General features: G+C 47.7%; 1 protein-coding gene across 2 annotated transcripts in view; it reads left to right on the forward strand.

Moving 5' to 3' along the window:
• Window positions 1-22,623, forward strand: part of Ccdc60 (coiled-coil domain containing 60) — a 160,321-nt gene extending 137,698 nt beyond the window's left edge. For both annotated transcript variants that reach the window (XM_050159029.1, XM_050159028.1), the window contains exons 7-14: window positions 3,471-3,690; window positions 7,299-7,383; window positions 10,668-10,739; window positions 13,140-13,202; window positions 13,830-13,952; window positions 15,103-15,234; window positions 19,001-19,190; window positions 22,522-22,623. In XM_050159029.1, the coding sequence (XP_050014986.1) occupies window positions 3,471-3,690; window positions 7,299-7,383; window positions 10,668-10,739; window positions 13,140-13,202; window positions 13,830-13,952; window positions 15,103-15,234; window positions 19,001-19,190; window positions 22,522-22,623 (987 nt within the window). The remainder of the gene's footprint in view (window positions 1-3,470; window positions 3,691-7,298; window positions 7,384-10,667; window positions 10,740-13,139; window positions 13,203-13,829; window positions 13,953-15,102; window positions 15,235-19,000; window positions 19,191-22,521) is intronic.
• Window positions 22,624-23,678: the final 1,055 nt, after the last annotated feature.

Raw genomic sequence — 23,678 nt, forward strand, 5'->3', positions numbered from 1 at the left:
GAAGAGAAGAGAAGAGAAGAGAAGAGAAGAGAAGAGAAGAGAAGAGAAGAGAAGAGAAGAGAAGAGAAGAGAAGAGAAGAGAAGAGAAGAGAAGAGAAGAGAAGAGAAGAGAAGAGAAAACGCCAGTCCCCCTGAGACAGAATGTGGCAGCTGGGTCACATCACTCCTGAGCAAACTGTGAAAGCCAGAAAAGCACCTGGGCCTGAAGTCCGGGAAAGTCAGTTCGATAAAGGGCAAGTGACAGGCTGAAGGCCATCACATCCCCCCATCATTCTCTTTCCCTCACTCTCAGTCAGAAGAGTCAGCCCTTCACTTGGGTCCCTGGCTGGCTCCGCTAAGTGAATGTTAAATAGGGGTAACTGCAGGAGCACAAGATGAAATCCCACCTCCCTGAGACACAATCTGTTAAACCTTCCACAATGGTGTTGGTCTAAAGATTCTTGTCCCCCCAGCGCCTGGGACTCAGAAGTGGCTGCTGAAGCAGGAAGGTGACCTCTGCCTGTCCCTGCTATCCCTGAGCTCTGACATCCTCTCTCACAGGGTGGCAGGGGTGTAGAGTGTCCCGTCAGGCTGACCAGGTCCTGGCCAAGCTGCAGGGTCAGGACAAGGGAAGCCTCCTAAGTGCCAGAAGCTCTTGAGGTGGAATTCCCCAGCACCATCATTTTGTAACCCTGAAACTGACTTGGAGAACAGGAGAAAGCCAGTCCAAACTCCAGCCCTCCCCCCCGCCCAAGCCTGTTGCATGCTGAAGTCGCCTTCTGACTGTGCAAATTTTTGCCAGAAAACATGGGGAAAGAAGCAAAGCAAAGGAAGGAATGGGAGGAGAAGGCCACAACCCTACCTCCTCCTCTTCCCACACCTTTTCCCTTCCTCTGTGCAATCAAGAAATCCCTCCCTGCTTCTAAAACAGGGAAGTTCCGCCTATATTCAAGGCCCTAAAACGTTACCAACAACACTTGTGCTTCAGTGCAGTTGATCGCTGGAAGCAAACGTGTTGAGTGTAATTCTCACCTAGTGTCGTGATGTTAAATCTTAGTGTGGCCTTCAGGATCCCCTCTGCTCCCTGCTGCCTTCATTCCCAAAACATTAAATATTAGGAGTTTCATACAAATATAGCACCAATCTGAATCTCCAAAGCACTTTCATTTTAAAAGCTCTCAAGGAAAATTATTTCTGGGGCTGGGGAGATGGCTCACTAAGTAAGAAGGCATGACACACAAGCGTAACGACCTGAGTTCGGATCCCCACCACTTAGATTAACCAACAGGTATGGTGCTTGCATCCCCAACACTGTGGAGAGAGTGGTAGAGACAGGAGGATCACTGGGACTTGCTGGCTGCCTGGTTGACTCCAGGACCAAGGAAAGACCCTTCCTCAAGGGAATAAGATGGAGGACAATAGAGCAGGACTCGGCTTGTCTTTCTCTGCCCTCTTCTTTCACTAACAGACATACATATGCACATGCACACGCATGCACACATGCACACAGCACACACACACACACACACTAAGCTCTATCACCTTTCTACAATCTCCATGGCATCTTAGGTGGCATAAAAAATCATTAGTACAGGGTCAAGGGGACTTGCAGTGACACACACAGAAAAGAACATCTTCTGATCATCTTGGTTGGTGACACCGGTCACTTCAGGTCCAGTCTGTGTCCATGGTGTTTTCAAGGAGTCAGGAGGAATTGAATCCTTTGACCCCCCCTCACCTTGACCTCATCAAGGATTAGAAATACCACTTTCCACAGCCTAGTACTGGCAAAAGAACAGACAGGGGGACCAATGGAACTGAATAGAAGACCCGGATATTAATCCACACACCTACGAACACCTAATTTTTGACAAAGAAGCAAAAAATATAAAATGGAAAAAAGAAAGCATATTTAACAAATGGTGCTGGCATAACTGGATATCAACATGTAGAAGAATGCAAATAGATTCATATCTATCACCATGCACAAAACTTAAGTCCAAATGGATCAAAGACCTCAACATAAAGCCAGCCACACTGAACCTATTAGAAGAGAAAGTGGGAAGTACACTTGAACCCATTGGCACAGGGAACCACTTCCTAAATAATAACCCCAGCAGCACAGACACAGAGACAAACAATTAATAAATGGGACCTCCAGAAACTGAAAAGCTTCTGTAAAGCAAAGAACACTGTCAACAAGACAAAACGACAGCCTACAGAATGGGAAAAGATATTCACTAACCCCACATCGGACAGAGGGCTGATCTCCAAAATATACAAAGAATTCAAGAAACTGGTCAGCAAAAATAAAACAATAATCCAATAAAAAATGGGGTACAGACTTAAACAGAGAACTCTCAACAGAGGACTCTAAAGTGGCTGAAAGACACTTAAGGAAATGTTCAAAATCCTTAGCCATCAGAGAAATGCAAATCAAAACAACTCAGATTCCATCTTACACCTGTAAGAATGGCCAAGATCAAAAACACTGATGACAACTCATGCTGGAAAGGTTGTGGGGGAAAGGGAACACTTCTGCATTGCTGGTGGAAGTACAAGCTGGTACAGCCCCTTTGGAGGGTTCTCAGAAAATTAGGAAACAAGCTTCCTCAGGACCCAGCAATACCACGTTTGGATATATATCCAAAGGATGCTCAATCATGCCACAAGGACATGTGCTCAACTATGTTCATAGTAGCATTGTTTGTCATAGCCAGAACCTGGAAACAACCTAAATGCCCCTTGACTGAAAAATGGATAAGGAAAATGTGGCACATTTACACAATGGAGTACTACACAGCAGAAAAAAAAGGCATCTTGAAATCTGCAAGCAAATGGATGGAGCCTAAAAACATCATTTTGAGTGAGGTAACCCAGACCCAGAAAGATAAATATCTTTTTTTTCCTCAGTTAAAATGTAGATGATTTTTATTTATTTTTTTATTTATTTATTAAAGATTTCTGCCTCTTCCCCGCCACCGCCTCCCATTTCCCTCCCCCTCCCCCAATCAAGTCCCCCTCCCTCGTCAGCCCAAAGAGCAAGGAACCCTGAAAGACAAATATCTTATGTGCTCACTCATAAGTGGCTTTTAGACATAAAGCAAAGAAAGCCAGCCGACAAACCACAATCCCAGAGAACCCAGACAACAGTGAGGACCCTAAGAGAGACTTACATAGATCTAATCTACATGGGAAATAGAAAAAGACAAGATCTCCTGAGTGAATTGTGAGCATGGGGACCATGGGAGAGGGTTGAAGGGGAGGGGAGAGAAAGGGAAGGGAGCAGAGAAAAATGTAGAGTTCAATAAAATCAATAAAAAATGAAAAAAATCATTAACTCAATAAAAATATGAAATATAAAAAAAGAAATAGCACTTTCCTTTTCTTTTCTTGCTTCCTTCCTCCTTCCTGCCCCCCTTTCTTTCCCCTCCCCCTTCCTTTATTCCCCCCTCCTCTCTGACATCCTCTCTTTTATCTCTTTCCTTCAGACCAAGAAATTCAAAATCCCCACAGTTCGCACAGCCAGCCGCAAACCCAGCCGGCGGGGCTCCACTCTCAGTCTGACCCGGACCAGTGGGTGTTCTTCTCCCCAGAGCAGCATGATATCTGTGAACCCTGGCTCTGATGAACCCCCAAGTGTGGCCAGCAAAGACATTGAAGACAATGAGTCATGGTCAACTAAGCAAGATGAAGAAACTCTCCACGTCCGTAAGTCCTACCTAAATCCCACCACTGTCTGCCTTTTTATTTGTAGTCTTTGAACCTCTCCTGCCTTACCCACAGCCCCTCTCAGCAGAGACACAGAGGTCAAAGGTCTCGACCACCTGCCTTGTTCAGTATCTTTGAGTCCCTTTCCTGGACAGCCCTGCCTGCCCCAAAAGGCTGAAAATGTCCCCTTTAAGTTGTGTCACACTGAGCCACTCCCCCACAGACACAGACACAATCACCATTTGCTTTATAACACTTGAAACTCTATTCTTATTTATCTCGTTTTTCTGTAAAGTTTTATTCTTTCCACATTTCATACGTATAGAAATTATTTTCCCACATTCTTCACATTCAGCCCCTTGTTTTCCACAGGTTTACAGATGTGTTGTTTTCTGCTTGGCCTGGGCCCTTTTGTGTCAGAGAGATACAACAACTGCTTACAAAGCCCAGGGTGAGCTGGGGCTCCCAGTCCTCCGGCCTCAGTCTCCCGGACACTGGATTAAAGGTGTATATAGGCCACCCCACCCAGCTAAAGACACCGCTCGTCTTAGCCATACATTGTCAGGTGTACACGCCAGCAACGTCCCAAAGCTGACAAAACATCTCTGCATCCATCGTCACAGTCTGACTTTTGTCCTTGCTTTTTGTTGGTTTGTTTTTACTTTTTTACTCTTTTGGTTCTTTGCTTTTGCTCTTTCGGGGGACCCACAACCCAGCTCCCAAATAAATACAGAGAGATGTAATTCTTACTTACAAATGCCTGGCCTAGCTTGACTTGTTTCTCACCAGTTTTTCTTAGTTTAAATTCTCCCATCTATCTTTGGCCTCCGGGCTTTTCCCTTTTCTTACTTCTGTAATCTTCCTTTCACTCCTACCCCATGGCTGACTGTGTGGCTGTGTGGCTGTGGGCTGGGGTCTGGGGGATTGGGGGGCTAGAGGGCTGGGTGGACAGCTGGGGACTGGGGGGCTGGGGAGCTGGAGGACTGGGGAGCTGAGGGGCTGGGGGACTGTGGAGCTGGGGGGCTGGGGGTGCTGGGGGACTGGGGGACTGGGGAGCTGGGGGCTGGGGGCTGGGGAGCTGAGGGGCTGGGGAGCTGAGGGGCTGGGGGGCTGGCCCCTTCTTTTCTTACTCCTTCCTCCCCTCCTCCCAGATTTCTCCCTCTATTTATTCTCTCTGCTTGCCAGCTCCACCTATCCTTTCTCCTGGCTCCCTATTGGCTTTTCAGCTCTTATTAGACCAATCAGGTGCTTTAGGCTGTCAAAGTAACACAGCTTCACAGAATTAAACAAATGTAACATAAAGGAACACCACACATCTTTGCATCATTAATCAAATATTCTACAGCATAAACAAATGTAACACATCTTAAAATAATATTCTACAACAACTTTAAAATGCTTCTGTCAACCCATCAGAAGACATGCCCACCCATTGTCCCTGTCCCTCCCCAGTCTAAACCTCAGAGGCAACAAATCTGCACAGAGATGTGTTTTCTCGTGTCCATGATCTTTAGTAATTCACCTTTGGGTTTAGAGTCCTTAGGAGTCTACTGAAAGCTATGGATCTTCGTTTAAGGAAGAAATCCAAAACAATGAATACTATCCAAGGGTAAGGAGACCTCCAACCTCAGGAAGAAACTTGCAACTGGATTCCACAAACCATGTCAAATTTTCTCTCAGGATTTCCTGCATTGAGCAAGTATATGCTCAATCAGATATGTAGAGGGACCTCAGCGGGTAGAAGTACCATCCCTGCAAGAACAAAGATTTGAGTTCAAATCCCCAGAGCCATACAAAAGTCGGATGCATAGCTCAAAATGCTGTAATCCCAGCATCCCCAGAAAGACAGGAGACCAAGGCAAAATTATTCCTGGGACCTCATGGGCTAGCTTGCCTCATACACACGGCAGGAAAATGGCAAAGGGAGCCTGTCCCAAACAGGTAGAAGAAGAAGTTTGACATCTGAGGCAGGCTGTCCCGGGAAGAACTGGCAAAGACTGGGTGCTGTTTAGATTCAAGGAGAACAGAGTGGACCTAGGGTCTGGACAGTCCCTGGCTTCTCAGAGCCAAAGTGCAAACTCCAGAAGTTCAGAGAGTCAGGACCTGTCAACAAGGGCCCAAGGAAGACTCAGAGCTCTCAGAGCCACTCTTGATGGGAGTGAGTGAGAGACTGATTCCTCTGAATTTCTGGAACCTTCTTCCTTCAGTGTCTGTGTGTTGCAAGTGCAGGATGTGGAAGGAATGTGTGGTGGTGCACATAAAGAAAACAAGGACGGCAGTAAACAGGGAAGCTCTGAGTAGCAGGATGACTAAGGTCGCAGGTAAGAGGAGGATGATGGCCGTGAGGGCTGAGCTGGAGAGACACCTCTGTCTTCCCGTCGAGTTGGAGTGGTGCTAGCCCAGCTAGGATGGTTCACAGAAGCGTCTCGCACCCCGATCATTGAGCTGAGACCTGAAGAGATGGGGCTTCCACCACTTTCCATCACTAAGAAACCTGAAGGAACTCTGCAAGGGTTTCGTTTCACGGGCACCGACATCATTGCTTCAGGAATATGGCAAATGAGAGCATCACTCAGAGGTTCCCACCTCACAGCGACAGGGAGCTGAGTGAGCGGAAAGGAAGGGGCTGGACCAAGGCGAGTCCTGTGAGATATAAACTCCCACTAACCTACTTCCTCCAACTCCACCTGCTCCCACTAACCTACTTCCTCCCACTACACCCGGGCTCCTAGAAGCTCGTTCAGCGTGAGTCGCCATTGGATTAGCACACTGGCAACGCCTGCACCCCCGTGACTCCTGCCATCCTCAAGTCCTCAACAGCACCATGCACTGGAGCCAAGCCTTCAACACACGGAGGGTTATTTCACTTCAAAATCGTGATAAGGCTCCACTAGCATGGGGAAGGGTGTGGAAGCCCCAAGCCTGCTGAAAAAATCAGCCAGTGAGAGGCAGGAATGAGGACAATGAGGTCATGACTTAGATTCTTTCCAAAAGAACTGTTGACGCAAAAACTTTGTTTTCAAAGGTTGACATTCTCCTCAAATCAGGCAAAATACAATTGTGATCTGGATTCGACCAGTTTGGAAAATAGTTGAGGTTTCCCAAACAATATTGATTGTCAGAATCTGAGACAGTTTTCTCTGGCTGTAGCGGAGGGGCTGGAAAGATGGCATGAGGATATCAGTTCATTCCCCTCAGCCACCGAAAAAGCCAGGTGTGCTGGTGCCTACCAGCAATCTCAGTGTCCAGCAGAGAAACACAAGAGGCTCTTAGGCTTTGCTGGCCAAGCGGTCTAGTCAGTCAGGAAGATTCAGGTTCAGTAACAGATTCTTGTCTCAAAACATGGGTTAGAGATCAAAGACACCCCATATTGGCCTCTGGCCTCATGCATGCCCCCCACATGTGAGTATGTATTACAATGAGAGAGAGAGAGAGAAAGAGAGAGAGAGAGAGAGAGAGAGAGAGAGAGAGAGAGAGAGAGAGAAACAGGTATACATCACAAGCAAAAATAAATTAATTTTAAAAAACCCTTCTAGACCCTATGAGCTGCCCCTTCTGGGGCAGAATGGGGTCCCCGTCTGACCCCCCCCCAACTCCTGTTCCATCAGACCTGCAAAAGCTCCTGGAGATGGTCCGGGAAGACTCCCGAAGAACCATCATGCAGATGACTGAGCTGCAGAAGAAAGTTCCCAGGTACGTTCCCTTAATCCAGTCAAATAATCATGAGAGCCACAGTAGCAATCACCAGCTCGTGGTCCGGCTAGTCCACTGAGCTGTGAACTGTGCATGTGCAGACTGCCCTGGATTCTTACAACAACCCCTAGAGGAGGAAGAACCACCTTTACAAAGGAGGCAGAGAGGCTAAACTATTTCCTAATGGCTACACAGCTGGTGGGTGGTGACATAAATCTAGAAATTTGTGATGTCTTGACCGCTCTGTCTGTCCGGGACCCTGTGGGCTGGTACTCACCCTTCTCGTGAGTATTTATGACTATGTGTAAACTATGTGCGCAAGGAAGAACTTGGAAACTTGGGATTTAAAAACCTAGGGTTTTTACATAAAACAATAGTGCTGTCAATGTTGGCCAGAGAAACTGCTTCTGCAGTGGGCAGTAGTTAACACAGAGACTCAGAACTAGTCACAGCAATGAGCACAAGTGATTGTACTTTGGATTGCTTGGTTCTAATGAGACGCGTCTGTCAACTTCCTGCAAGGCTCGCGGAACATTGCAAAAGAGGGGGTGGGAAGAGGGTAAGAGCTGGAGGGTGGGGAGGGGTGCCCTGGAGTGCAGTCTTCTGGAAAAGGCATGGCCGTGGCATTCATAAATGTACCGCAGCTATGGTGACATGCATAAGATCCGAACAAGATCAAGCCATCGTGATCAGTCAGCATTCCAGCAGGCAGCACTGGAATTACTAATTGGACTCACAGCCATCTGTAATAAGATCTGGTGTCCTCTTCTGGTATGCAGACAGAACATTGAATACATAATAAATAAATCTTTATAAAGAGAGGGGGGACATGGAGGTTGGAAGGCATGTGTTGAGGGGTGTCCAGTGGGGGGGGGGTTAGGAGGAGGGAGTTTGGATGAATATGGTCAAGATAAATTGTTTCCAGGGATGGAGTTGCCAAAAATAAGCAAAAGAGCTTTGAGTTAGAAATCACTCAGTGTGCAAAGCCTTGGGCTCCATTCCCAGCACTGCAGGGAGAAGAAAAAAAAAAAAAGACAGAGAAACAAAATATAATACAAGCATGGTGACACATGCCTGTGTTCTCATTACTCAGAAGGGGGAGGTGGGAAGATCTTGAGTTTGAAGCCAGCCTGGGCTACATAGCAAGACCCTAACACAAAAGGGGTCATTGGTCTAGAAACTCATGAGAGTTTCTTCTTTGTCTGGAAGAAACTTTTAGCTGAGATTTGAGATGAGGTCAGCCAGGGAAAGGCCTGCCTGTCAAAGGTGATAGACCCACGGGGCAGGGAGGGTGGAACATCCAGTCAGCCATGCACAGTCAGCTGTGTGCGGACCACGGCATCAACAGGGAGCAGGACACGGCCAAAATGGGGCAGAGAAAAGCATACATTGGTGAGGAGCTTCATCTTGGAAACCCTCGCCTGGAGGGTTTGTAGTCTCACCCCAAAAAGCATGGGCACCCTTGATGCCTCCAGCAGCTACTAGAACAGCTGGCTCATAAGAGAGTAGTCCATCTTCTGGAGGAAAGTCCTGCCCATGGACCTGCAGCCTCTATAAATTCTCCAGAGAGAATGCAGGTGGAGTCAGAGATCCCGTCTCCAGTGTAAATCCCCCCCCCAAGCAAGCAAATGACTTACAGAAAATAAACAGAGCCCAAGAAGAGGTTTATCACGAGCCTCAGCCGACTGGGACACCAGCCATGACTTATTGGTTCTCGTTAGTGCTGTAATTACCCTTCTCTGGTGTTTTCGAATACATCACACCCCGCCTCCGCGTGTTAATGATGAATCTGTCTGCTGCAGCCTCAACTCGGACCCACCCCTGAGAATGCATGTGGAGGCATTCTGAGACAGTTGACCTGTAAGGCACTCACCCCATCAGCAGTAGCGACAGACAAAGGTGATAAGCTCAAAGGCTTGAGTAGAGCTTCTGAGTCAGATGAAGCCTGATGCTGAGGACTGGTGTCTCAGTCCTAAGCACCAAGGCACAGCTTTGGGACCCCATAGACTAGCGAGTATCTCCATCCCATTACTCAGTTTCTGTGTTGCTTCCCCTGAGTCTTGTCACAACTGTAAAAAGAAGCACCTCAGCAGCTTACCCAAAATGGCTGTAGTGAGAATTAAGTCATACTGTTCGTGCAAAATCCTAGGAATTTTCCGGAAGTCACGTCTATCTCCATGAGTCCTCAGAGCATCTAGGGATATAATGCATTTATTAATACTCCAACTTCTTCCTGGCATTCAGTCGCAGCCAATAGTTGCAGCAGGAGCAGTGAACGCAGTCATGACTTCTGCTCTTTATACAGAAGCCACAACCTTTACAGCATTTGCTGAGGCAGGTGGATCAGCTGTCACCACAGTCACATGTTCTAGGTGGCTTTCTCCTGCCATGATGAAACACTGACCAAAATCAGTGTACAACCCCAGGCCACAGCCCAGTGCTGAGAGAAGTCAGGGCAGAAACCTGGAGGCTAAAGCTGAAGAAGAGGCCAAGGAAGAACGCTGCCTACTGGCTTGCTCCCATGGCTTGCTTGCTTTGCTTTCTTAGACCACCCAGGACCATCTGCCTGGAGGATGGCACCACCGCAGTGTTGGCTCTCCCACACCAGTCAGTATATAGTTCTGGCTTTTGTGTGGACTGTGACGGGGGGATTCTAGGACAACTGTGATTCTAGAGGTGTGAAATTGTAGATGAAGTCTAGGCGAGTGTGGAAGTCTAGGCGAGTGTCGAAGTCTAAAGAAGGATGTAACTCTAGGCAAGTGTGGAATTCTAGGTATGCTTTTCAAATTCCCCATCTGTGTGTGTGCAGTTGTTGTGTATTGTGAAATTCTGGGTGTTTTTAATTCTAAAAATGTGTATATAATTGTGGTGTGTGTGCACACATGCATATGTGTGCCCGTGTGTGTGTGCACATGTGTGTGTATGTGTGTATTAAATTATGAGTTTTTGAGTATGGTGCAATTCTATAGTGTCTGTGTACAATTCTGGGGTTCTACAATTCTCCAGAGTAGGTGGATCTTGCTGGCATCTGTCAGTGTGTCTGAGTCTAGGAAAATGAGGGCTTCTACATACGGTTTCTGAGCACAACCCAGCCCAGCACAGCCAAGTCTCTGAACATACATGTGACCCAGAATCTGTGTTCTCAGCAGACTCCCCAGGTGTTCCCTCCACTGTGACTCTGTAGTTCATTCTAGGAGGAGACAACTGGTCCTGGCATAGACACCTGTTGCTGCAGGGGTACCTGGCTCCTGAGCCTTTGTTACAAGACTTTTCTTGTTTTGTAGCATCCTGAACGTAGTCAAGCAAACCAAGAGCGATTCTGGCTGGAAGGACTGGCCAACCGCCTATAAGTCCAGGTAGGGAATTCTGAAACCTCCAGCAACTGGAAACAGGGTGGAGAGGCAGGGAAGCTGGTCCTGACCCAGGGCCAGCACACAGATCCTGGGACAGAAGAGCTGAGAGGGGCACCTCTCCTTCTTTTGACCTCACTACAAGTAAGATCCTTTTGATGCTGGGCTGGCAGCAAAAACCCAGACACTTCTCTTCAACGTTTATCTTCCATGCTTTCCACTAAACTCTTCCATCCATGACGAAACGTGGCCCAGGGCCCCCTTCTCGTCTATTTTAAGGTACAATTCCATTTTGCCTGTTTGAGATCCGCAGCCTGACACTGCGGGCCACATATGCACGGGCCTGGAGGACCCCACTCTGAATCAGCTTCCCTCCTTCCCTTTGAGTAGCCTGTCACATGACAGGCAGTCAGTCCCCTCTGTGGCCCAGGAGCTGTGCCCAGGTCCGGAAGCTTCAATAAGCAAATGAAACAAATACATTGCACACCCAAACACCTGACTGGCGCGTCCTTGTGCTTTGGGGCCTTAGATAATCCAAGGAAGCCCATGGGCGCCTTCCAGAAGGATGTTATAAATGCACATTATAAACTGTGAGGATTCTGAAGGCATCTACAGTGGTGAGGTCACTAGATCACTTCCCAGTTTGAGGCATAGTCTTCTAGGAGCTCACTGATGCATTACAGAGTAAGACTTCACAGGAGGGCTGGCAAACACTGTGACTTTGGATTAGCATTGAGTGCAAATGATTCTTGAGACTATCCCACGATTGCCATGTGACATCTAAATGCCCGTCATTTCCATCTCAGTTAGAAATCAGTTAAAACAGAGATGAAGATGTTTTCCTCTGTTTGCCTCCAGGGGTCCCCTGAATTATCCCCACTTTTGAGAATTTATAATACAGTAAGCAAACACTAATGAAACAAACGTCACTCAGTGTGCCAGATGTGGTTGATGCACACCTTTGACCCTAACGCTGAGGAGCTAGAGATGGGCAGGTATCTGTGAGCTCAAGGCCAGCCTGGGTAACATAGGGAGTTCCAAGCCAGCCAGAGCTACATAGCAAGGCCCTGTCTCAAAAGCAAACTGGTGCTCATAAGTCGGGACATGACTTGGTTGATAAAAGGCACTTGTCATGCAAGCATCAAGGCCTGAATCTTAATCCCTGGACCCACATTAAAAGCAGGGTATGACGGCATGTGTTTATAACACGGACATACAAACATGTGCTTGTATGTGCGTGCACACACACACACACAAGCACACACATACTGATATTCAAATGTCCTGGGAGAAAGGCAGAAAGGTAGCATGGAGTGTTGGATCTGACCTGGAGTGGCCATCTCCTTGTGGAAGCTGGTCTGGCTGCAGTCATGGGGTATAACAGTCGTGCAAGGGGTCTAATTGGTCCATACCTAGAAAGGCTCCAAGGATGTGATAAGCTGAGTGATTCCAGAGGAGGCGACTGACAACCAGGCCGGACTCTGAATCTAGACTCTGGATTCTTATCACCTGGGTCCTCAGCTCAATGCGGATGTCAGTCACAGGTCCTAGGAACAGAACTGCTAGCAGAATCTGCTTCTCTAAAGGGGAGTTTTGTAGACTGGCTAAGGATGTGGCCTGGCTCGTCCAACAGCAGCTGCCCCCCTAAGGAAAGGTCAGGAACCTAGTACTTGTACAGTCCACGAGGCCGGACATCTCGGCTGACCTTCAGCCTATGTTGGCGTCCTGAAGAAGGGGGTTCTCACAGCAGTGAAAGAATGACTCAGCATCAGGATAGATGACCAAGAGGGAGGGAAAGCAGACTTCCTCCCTCCATTTCCTTCTCTGTGTGATGGCAGCAGAAGGAGTGGTCCAGATTTAAGGTGAGTCTTCCCACCTCAAACAATCAAGATTTAGTGTGGGTCTTCCTATCTTAAATGATGCAATTAAGAAAATCCCCTCACAGGTGTACCCAGCCACTTGGGATTAGTTAGTTCCAGGTGTAGTAAAATTAGCCGTCACAGGGACCCAGTTTAGCAAAGTGTCTCCTCGAGTGAAGTGTTGGTCTGGAGTGAGGAAGACCAAACATAACACGGGAAGACTCAGCCACCCCTGTCCCAGCATGCACCTGTCGCTATTGAAGATAGCATGTGATCCCCACACTACACGGACGCAAAAGGTCAAAGTGGAAGAGTCTAAGGATATAGGACTCACTATGGACCATGAGACAAAATAGCAGTAAGGATGGTGGGAGAGAGACAAGAAAGACACTCCAGGCAGAAAGATGACAGAAGCGAAGTCCAAGATTGGAGATGAGGGGCACTGAGTCCTGGTCCCCAGGTAATTGTCTTCTCTGTGCCTGAGTTCTGGGGGCCTCAGAGGAACCTCTGATGGAAAACAATTGTAAATTGTCCCTTGGTGTTTCAGTGAGAGATCCAGCACTACCAGTGGAGAAAGCCACATCGTAGTGACGCAGAAGAAGTCAAAGGGGTAAGCCAGGTGGGGAGCAGCACATCATGGGCAGGAGGAAGACCTCACCATGGTAACTGCATCCTTGGTCTCCCAGGCTTATGGGAAAAGCTCAGTACAAACCAGATTCCCCAAATCCATAGACAGGAAAGAGGGACAAGGGTCTCACAGACCAGATCCTGAGCAGCCCTGCGGAATACGACATGAAATCCCTCTGCAGCACCAAGCACCCCGGGCTGCGTCGTACATTTGCAGCATTGTTTATTCCCCAAGCCCAACCCTGCCGGGCCACAACCTCATCCCATTTTACAGAGTAACAGGTTGAGAGTTGGCCACACCCAATGTCTCAAATGAGGTCACACAGCTGAGAAGGGGAGAATCTGGAGTTGGAGGCTCGCCATCCTTGGCATCCGCTAGGATCCAGCTGAAGCTAGCTCACTGTGGCTTGTGTATAAGGCCTGAGTCACCTCCCATTCTTCCAACCTCCAAAGGATGCTGGGGGAGGTACCAATTGGAAACAGAGAGCACAGTTGGACACTAGCAGTTCCCACTTGAGGGTATATTGGGCTCACAGAGGCCGGTGGGACTCATGAGGCTACCAGGAGTGTGCATTGGACCCCATTTCTCAGTGGTTTCTCTTGTCCACAGCCGTGCTAACCGGGACATCATCCAATGTAAGAGTGGCGTGTGTAGCAGTATGCGGGCCAAGTTTTACAGCATAGCCCAGGAGGCCGGCTTCTGCCTACAAGACAAGATGGAAATTCTCATGAAGTAAGGGCAGACACATGTCCAGCCCATTGCAAGGGCTTGTACCTGGTACTGCATGTTCAGCACGTATCCAGTGCTGGAGCTGGAGTGACAGGGAGACACCTTCGCCACCCTTGGGGAGTGAACTCTGCCTCTTGAGAAACAGAAACAAAATCATTGCATCCACAGAGAGACACAACTTAGATTCACCCCATGTGGGAAGAAAACAGGTGTTATGTCTGAGGAAGATGGATGGACGGGGGGGGGGGGCAACAAAGGAGAAAGAGGGAGAGGGAAGCAGGAGGGGATGAGGAGGAAGATGAGGAAGAGAGAGGAGAGGGGGAGAAGGCCAGAAACTAGGGACCCCGGTTCAGGTTGGGTAATCAGGGAAGTCATTTCTGACAAGGTGGCTTTATGATGACCATGAAGGAAGCAGAGGGACCCAGAGGAGAAGAAACTAGGAAAAGAAGTGTTCCAGGTGGCAGGCCCCTGGAAGCTCTGATAGGAGACACAATATCACACACAGTCAGAATGCTGTCAGTGGAGTTCAACATTAACAGGCCACAGGAACCCTCCTTGTCCCCACTAAAGCCCTCCCCTAACTAAGGTGACCATGGGCCCAGGGACTCACCACTCCCAGGTGACGCTTCACACCCCCTTCCTGCTCAGAACTCACCATTTACAGAGACAGGTGAGTACACGAAAATCTACCACATAGGGCAGTGAGGGCCAGCAATGATGGGGACGAGGAGAAGACTCAGAAACATGGAGAGCAGGTGTCCTTCCTTGTAATCAAAGAGTGTACATTCATTTCCTGGCCACCCAGACCCGAATAATCACACAAAAGTATATTAATTACAACACTGCTTGACTGATGGCTCAGACATATTTCTAGCTAGCTCTTGTATCTTAAATGAACCCATTTCTATTAATCTGTGTATTACCACCAGGCAGTGACTTACCAGTTAGGTTCTGGCGTCTCTCCTTCGGCAGCTACGTGGCATCTCCCTGACTCTGCCTTCTTTCTCCCTGCATTCAATTTAGCACCCCCCCCCCGCACTTCAGCACATTGGAGAGAGCTATGGCTTCTGAAAGTGCTCATCGCCAGTAGCTAAAGTTGGGGGGGGGTCCTGTGTCTCTAATTCCTCTCCCACTTCTCCACACCACTCCATAGGCGCCAAGAAGAGCGGGGTCTCCAGAAGTTCCGCTCTTTTGTTCTCGCCTCGAATTTCCAAAAGGATATATCAAAGATGAGGCACCAGGTCCCGGTGATGAAGGGGGACGCAGAAGAGATTGCAGACCACTGGTAAGACTCTGAGGACCAGACAAGATGGCCCCTTAGCATTACATCATGGTCTATTCCAGGGTTCTTCAGTGGCCTAGAGGTATCCCCTCCCAACTACTGTCTGCCCCAATTGGGTCCCCCAAATCAAAACACAATCAGGAAAGAACCTGTCAGCTTCACAACCATGTGTCACAAAACCTGTCCTGGTCTTCATAGTTACTGCGATTTTGACCCAGACTTAGACATAAGGAGAGCTCATTTGCCACCCCTCCCGTGCACATGCGCGTGCACACAGACACACACACACGCACACGCACACACGCACCTGTCAACCAAATGTCTACACAGCCTTAGTTCTCTGAGGTTATCACTGCATACCCCTGGGAACACTGTGCCCCAGCACATGCGAGAGGACAGACAGATAGCAGCAGGGGAGGGCTGGGGTCTGCTGCGTGGCAGAGGATGGCACTGAGTATTTCAGAATAACTGGAGGGAGGATGTTGGGTCGCTCCCTATGGAGAAGCGATGAATACTTGGTGGATGTACTAAGCATCTACATTGGGACGTTAGGCGCTGTACACAAATGTATCCAGTCGGGATATATACACTGCATAGGAGTTCTGACACTTGCTGGGCGTGGTGCCACACTGCTTTCAAATCAGCACTCAGACGGCGTCAAGACAGGTCTGGTCTCCACGATAAGTTCCAGGTAACCCAGCTACATAGTGAGGCTCTGTTTCAAAAAGACAAAAGAGCAAGTAAAAATAAGTCCTGATATGTTACACAAGTACCCTAGAAAAAGGTTCAGTGATAACTTCAATTAAAATAAGATATTTCAAAATGTAAAGGAAATACTGACCAACCGTAAGAAATCACTATGAGCTGCATGGCTGGTGGATGGCAGAGGTTGCCCTAAGAAAATTTAATGGTTCATATTTTATCCCCCAAATCCTTAAAGAGACATACGAAACTGAGTCTCAGCGTAGTCGGCTCACTTGTCCCAGGCCATACTGTCTGTAAGTGGCGAGCACAGGACATGAACCTCAGTCTGGTCTCAGAACTTCACATTCACATGTAATATTGAACTAGAGTCTGACGCGTTGTATGTCATGAACTCCATTCTGCCAGGATGAGGAAAACAAAATCTTTTTTTTAAAAGATGAGAAAATGGAAAGATGGACCTAGAATCCCTCCCACACTGTTATTTACATGAAGTAGAAACTTGCCAGAGGGACCCTGAGCTGTAGGGGAGATGTGGGAACCACCCACACTGCCTCACACTCCCAGGTCTTTGCCATCTCATGAGTAGCAACTGTCCCCGGAGTTACATGGGCTCCCAAAGGTGCCTTATGTAAGGGGGAGGGAGAGTGAGTTTATAGCCTCCCCTTTGGGAAGGAAAGTGGAAGGGTAATAAACTAACCCCCACGAAGATATTGGAGTGGGAAGTTAGTGTTGAGCCTCCCACAGCAGGGCTCAGCCAGCGTCTCTAATGATGGGGCTTTTGGTATCATTACGGGGAAACAAGCGCCCTCCATAGCATCATTAAAATCAAGTCAAATGAACCACAGCCTGCCAACAAGTGTGCTCAGCTGGGCTTCTCACTCATCCACTCTTTCTGATCATAACTATTGGACGCCTACTATCTGCCAGGCACAGCTAGTTCAGCGCTATGTGCTGAGTAGCTCAGACAAAGGTCATGCCTTCATGGGGACTCATGCTACACAAAGACACTTGAATAAATATACAAACGCATACCACAAGTACAAAGATGAGTATCCAAGAATATTTGCTGGGTCAGGCTAGTCTTCAAATACATAAGTACACAAGCACAGTGGTACATATGAGGTGGAAGAAGGCACTTTTCATCACCATTATTATAAATTATATCATAATTCTATAATTGAATTATTATTATTATTATTATTAGTGCATGTGGAAGACTGAGAGAGACAAAAAGATGGGGGCATGTGCAGAGTTAAGGGAACAACTTTTCTCTCCTTCAACCCTTTTGTGGGCTCTGGGATCAAACTCAGGTTGTCAGACATGTGTGACAAGCACTTTCCAAACACATGCCACCATTTGTCTTAAGTAAGCCCTGACCACAGTTAAAGCATGCTCATAGATCTAAGGTGGGTAAGTAGGTTAGACAGAAATAGGCCAGGACCCAACTGTCTCTGCCATCTTAACAATGCATTTTCAGTGGTAGCGTGAAACACACAGCCTGTCAGCTGAGCTTGTTATCGAGGAGATGGGAAATGCACAGGCCATCATCTCCATCACCACCACCATCATCTCTATTACCACCCTCATCTTCATCATCATCATCACCACCATGACCATAATTATCTTTATCACCACCATTATCTCCATCACCACAATCATCATCATCACTGTCATCTCCTTCAACTCCATCAACATCACCATCAACACCATCATCACCATCAACACCATCATCACCATCAACACTATCACCACTATCAACACCATCACTACCATCATCTTCAGCACCACCATCATCTCCACCACCATCATCTCCATCACCATTATTTTCAACATCACCACAATCATGTCCATCACCACCATCATCTCCAGCACCACCATCAGCTCCATCACCACCATCAGCTCCATCACCACAACCATCATCATCACCATCATTTTCTTCATCTCCATCACCATCATTTCCATTCAGAAAGGGGCAGGACTCCCACAGGTTTGCATTAAGCATGACACATCAAGTTGAGACAGGATTAAGCTCCTCCCCTTCTATCTAAGTGGGATGCGGTATTCTGGCATGGGAAATTGTAGAAGGAACAGTGGGCTGCATTCCTGCCGCTGGGCTAGCTTATGCCCCAGAATAATTACACGGAAACTGTATTCATTTAAACACTGTCTGGCCCATTAGTTTCAGCCTTTTATTGGCTAATTCTCACATCTTGATTAACCCATTTCTAATAATCCTCGTAGCACCACGAGGTAGTGGCTTACTGGGAAAGATTCAGCATGTCTGACCTGGTGGCTGGCTCCATGGCATCTGACCAACTATGCTTTCTTTCTCCCAGCATTCTGTTCTGTCTACTCCACCTATCTAAATCCTGCCCTATCAAAAAGCCAAGGCAGTTTCTTTATTAACAAATGAGAGTAACACATAGACAGATAACCCTCCTCCATCAGGAAATAGGTTACCAAAAGTCAGCTAAGTGCCAGGGAGAAATCCTGCTCTCGCTGTTAGAAGCCTTACTAAGAGGCCAAGCTACACAATTGTCACACACATTCAGGGGGCTAGGTCAGTTCCATGCAGTCTCCCTAACTGTTGGTCCAGTGTCTATGATCTCCCACGAGCTCAGGTCAGCTGTCTCTGTGGGTGGGTTCCCCCATCATGACCCCCCCCCGATTGGTACAATCCCTCCTCCCTTTCTTCAGCAAGACTCTGGGAGCTCAACGCAGTGCTTGTCTGTGGATCTCTGGAATGCAGCCCTTTAAAGCATGCAAGTGAAACAGAAGCTGGCTACCCTTAAACATAAATCCTTGCCTTGTGGATGACCCTACAAAAGCTGGGTGGAGAGGACAGGGCCCATGTAGAGTGTCACGATGCCTCAAAAAATCCCAAGAATAGAAAAGAAAATAAAAGAGGATCCAAGGGGTCCAGACCCCAACCCGGGGCCTCTCTAAGGTGATGGGGGCCCAGATCCACATCCTAGGGTCTTTCTAACTAGAGGGGACAGGTGATGGGGGCCCAGATCCACATACCAGGGCCTCTCTAACCAGCTCTCTCCTCTTGGATTTGAAGGTACTTTGATCTGTTATCCAAACTCCCTGAGGATCTGAAGAACTTCCGGCCTGCAAAGAAGGTCCTGACAAAACTGCAGAAGTTTGGAGAGAACCTAGACCTGAGGATCCGGCCGCACGTCCTCCTGAAGGTGCTCCAAGACCTGCGCATCTGGGAGCTGTGCTCTCCAGACCTTGCGGTGGCCATCGAGGTAATAACCATTGCCCCTTCCCTCCCAATGCCTCAGGTGCCTTCCTTCAGTCATCTTCCAACATCCAAGCACTGCTTAAGTGCAGCGAACCCAACCATCCCAAAATAGCGAGACCCTGCCCTCTGCGAGCTCTGCTCTATTTGGTTGTTCAGCAGCAGCTCCAAGGCTCAACAGGGTCGATGTAAGCAGTACTCCCTGGAGACTAGGAGGTTAGGAAGGGATGCAAGTGGGTTAGTCATCCAAATGAACTTCTCAGAGTGTGCTTCTGAAACTGCAGATGGTTCCCAGGCAAGCAACGTGGCCCTCACTGGTGTTTGTGGGGAATGAGAAACCTCAGGCACCGACCAAATTTGCCAACACAGAATTGACATGTTAATGAGATGATAGTGAGGAAATCTGCTTTAATTTATAGAAGACCTCACTAACCAGGGCAAGTGGGAAAGCTAAGGTTTAATCTTGGACTTGAACACTGGGAAGTCAGAATCGTGAAGAGAAGGCAAAAGAGCAGAGTAAGGAGAAGACGGCACATGTAACACACACACACACACACACACACACACACACACACCAGCAAGACACAGCCTGACTTGTTGGAGAAATGCATTGCAAGCCATTGGGTGTGGCAGAAAGTGATCAAGGAGGTGACTGTCAGCCCGAGAAGACCTGTGCAGGTCAAGGGAGAGCTTCAGGGCTCTTTTCAAGGGCGCTGAGAAGCTTTCCCATCACCGCCATCCCTGAAGGCACAGGACGTCTAAGATAACAGCAGTAGGATGCCAAAAAAAAAAGTTAAAGATGCTTATGGAGCCAGAGGTGGTCCAGGTCCATAATCCCAGCTGCTCTGGAGGCTGGCAGAAGGATGACAAGTCCAGTGCCTGCTGGGCTACAGGTGAGCCCAAGGTCATCCCTGACAGCTTAGCCATATCTGTAGTGCCATTTCATTTGTACTTTAATAAATAAAGCTTGTCTGAAGATCAGAAAAGTAAACAGCTACACTGGCCAGCCTTGCAGACCAAGCAGCAATGACACACACCTTTAACTTCAGTAACCATGCTAGCTTGCCATAGAAACCAGGCAGTAGTGGTGCCTTAATCCCAGAACTAGAGAGGATTATAAAACAGGAGGAGGCAGCTCTCAGTCTCAGTCTCATTCTAAGATTCTCCAGACAACTGAAGAAGCAGTCATCAGTTGGCAGGTTAGGGAAATGTGGTGGGGGAACATGCCCCATAGTGCCATAGTCCCAAACTCCATAGCCCAAACTCCATAGTCCCAAACTCCATAGCCCAAACTCCATAGTCCCAAACTCCATAGCCCAAACTCCATAGTCCCAAACTCCATAGCCCAAACTCCAGAGCCCCAAACTCCATAGCCCAAACCCCAAGCCCCAAACTCCATAGCCCCAAACTCCATAGCCCAAACCCCAAGCCCCAAACTCCATAACCCCAAACCCCATAGACCCAAACTCCAATTCCCCCCAAACTCGATAGCCCCAAACTCCAGAGCCCCAAACTCCATAGCCAGCTTCATTCGACTTTTTTTTTTTTTTTTTTTTTTTTTTTTTTTTCTTGTTTTTTTTTGTTTTTTTTTTTTTTTTTTTTTGAGACAGGGTTTCTCTGTAGCTTTGGAACCTGTCCTGGAACTAGCTCTTGTAGACCAGGCTGGCCTTGAACTCACAAAGATCCACCTGCCTCTGCCTCCTGAGTGCTGGGATTAAAGGCGTGTGCCACCACCACCCAGCCTCGTACAACTTTTGGCAAAAAGCAAATGCATTAGCCAGTGTTCTCCAGAACAACCGAATTTATGGAGTGTGTGTGTGTGTGTGTGTGTGTGTGTGTGTGTGTGTGTGTGAGAGAGAGAGAGAGAGAGAGAGAGAGAGAGAGAGATTAGGATGATTTACATGCTGTAGTTCAGCCAATGCAACAGGAACTGTCTACCATGGAAGGCAAAACATTCCAGTCATTGCTCAGTCCATGAGGCTGGGTGTTTTGGCTGGTTTTCAGTATATGCACAAATCCCCAAGAAGTAGACTCTAATGCCGGTGAGAGCAAGAGCAAGTGGGCAGAGTACTTCCTTCCTCCATGTCCTTTACACAGGCGGCCAGCAGAAGGTGTGGTCCGGATTAAAGTATATTTTACCACCTCAAAAGATCCAGATTAAAAGGGGGTCTTCTCTCTTTAACTGCTTTAATTAAGAAAAAGCCCTCACATGTATACCCAGCTGCTCGGCTTTTAGTTAATTCCAGGTGTGGTTAAGCTGACAGCCAAGAACAGGCATCACAGCAAAGTTCAGTGGTTCTCTTTGTTCAAGATGTGTGTTTACGTATGTGCATGTGTGTTTTGTGTATGTGTATCTATGAGCGCCACGAGAATGTTCCATCCTGCGAGAGTCAGAAGAAGGCACCAGATCCCCTGGAAGGTTCTCAAGTGTAATGGGTTCAGAACTCTGTTGTGGGCCAGACTGGCAGCAGCCCAACAAACAGTGGCCATGACAAGTCTGGCTTTGGGACGTTCTTCAGACTATCTTTCTAGTCACTTCATGGAAATGGTCATCATTTCCTAGAGGTCATAGTTGTCCTATCCTGTCCTGTTTTTGGCTCTTATCGCAATCCAACTGAGAAATGGGTGTTGTTGCTGGGCATAATAAGAGAAATCAACAGGTCAAACAAGAACTTTCTCAATTTGTTTGCAGAGAGTCAGCTGCAATGAATGCCCTCAACCAGCCATTGCCTTGTCTCCTTGAACCACCCCCACGTTGGACATTCATTAGAAGGTCCTGGGCCAAATGCCTCCTCTCTGCTGCTTCAAGACCTATTTTAAATTCAAATCAGAACATCACTCAAACGATTGCAGAGATGGCTCAGCAGTTAAGATCCCTGGCTGCTCTCTCCAAGGGCCTGGATTCAATTGCCAGCCCCCACATGGCCATCCACATGTAACTCCAGTTCATAGGAATCTGATGCCCTCTTCTGGCCTTCATGGGCACATACATGCAACGCATACATATAAAATAATAATGTTTTTCAGGAAAGAAAATAGCTCAAGTTTGTCTCCTGACTAACATCATTTCTGTAGTATAAAATAGACAATAAACCATCGTCAATTAAATGAAGAACTAGGTAGCAAATGGTATATAACATAACCACATTTATTTAAGAATGTATTCATGTCAAATGATAAATTTCAACAGCACAGAAGTCTCAACTACTTTTGCAGCAACCTAAATATGAATGTCTGAATCATTGGGGTCATCTGGAATGTCAAACAGAGACTGGCAGAGGGGCAGTCTAGTCTAGCTTTCAAACCAGACCCTGAGTACCTCTCTGTTTACTCCGCAGTTTGTGCGCGAACACATCATCCATATGCCGCTAGAGGACTACATCAGCTGGCTCCAGACCCGGGTTAACACGCCTCTCCGGCATTACACTCTCCCCACATAGCCGGGGCCGGGCCCCGTGGAGGAGGGCAAGCCAGCGCCTTGTTCCTGAGTCCAGCCTGGGCCACCACGGAGCAGTGAGATGCGCGGAAGACTCGTCTGAAAAGAGATGATGGCCCCACGTGACCCAACTGGACCCTCCCCGACCAGCTTCCCTGCTTCTGCTCACTGTCCCACTCTGACTCTGCCTACTCTTTCAGACTCCCTCACCACACCTGAAAATCTTATTTAATAAAATCGAGTTGGCTATTTCATATCTGCCTATGGAAGAGTTCAGACTATGGCAGTCAGATCTTAGGAGAACAAGTTATCACTTGCTGAGGTTTTGTATTGGCAGCCCAGTGCTGTATCTTATAATTATGTATACTAGCATATAAGACAGCTTTCCTGAGTAGACACAAATGATGTACCCATTCCATGCCACTGGAGCTGGAATGTTGTTTTCAGTATTTCAGTCGCCTGTATTGTTTTGGATAGATGGACAAACGGATGAATAAATGAATGGGTAGACAGCTGGATACATAGGTAGATGTATTGGTGGATGGACAAATAAATATAAATATAGGTAGATGAATAAATAAATGGATAGGTAAAGAGATGAATAAATGCATGGAAAATGGATGAATAAATGAATGAGTGGCTGGCTGGATGAATGGATGGGTGGATGGATGGAAGGAAGGATGGATGGATGGATGGATGGATGGATGGATGGACGGACAGACCGATAGATGGACGGGTAGACAGATGGAAGGATGGATGGATAACTGCAATATCCATAAAGAAGTGGCATGTATGCATGCCCATGCATATGCAACTGTGCATGACACATGTAGAAGTCAGAGCTTGATGTCAGGATGTCGTCCTGTCCCATGGGTAGAGACAGATAAGTAAGGTGTGAGAGGAGAGATGAGATGAGGGGGAGAGGGGAGCCTGAGGACAGAATCACAAAAGCACAGAGCCACTGCTCACAGTGAGCCATTTACCAATGGGCTGCTTCCTTCTGCACGGCGTGCAAACACCTGACGTGGACCATGGGAGTCTGCACAGCCACTCCAGACT

This window comes from Alexandromys fortis, unplaced genomic scaffold, assembly GCF_014885135.2.
Source record: "Alexandromys fortis isolate MF-2015 unplaced genomic scaffold, M_Fortis_MF-2015_v1.1 scaffold_90, whole genome shotgun sequence".
Classification (NCBI taxonomy): Eukaryota; Metazoa; Chordata; class Mammalia; order Rodentia; family Cricetidae; genus Alexandromys; species Alexandromys fortis.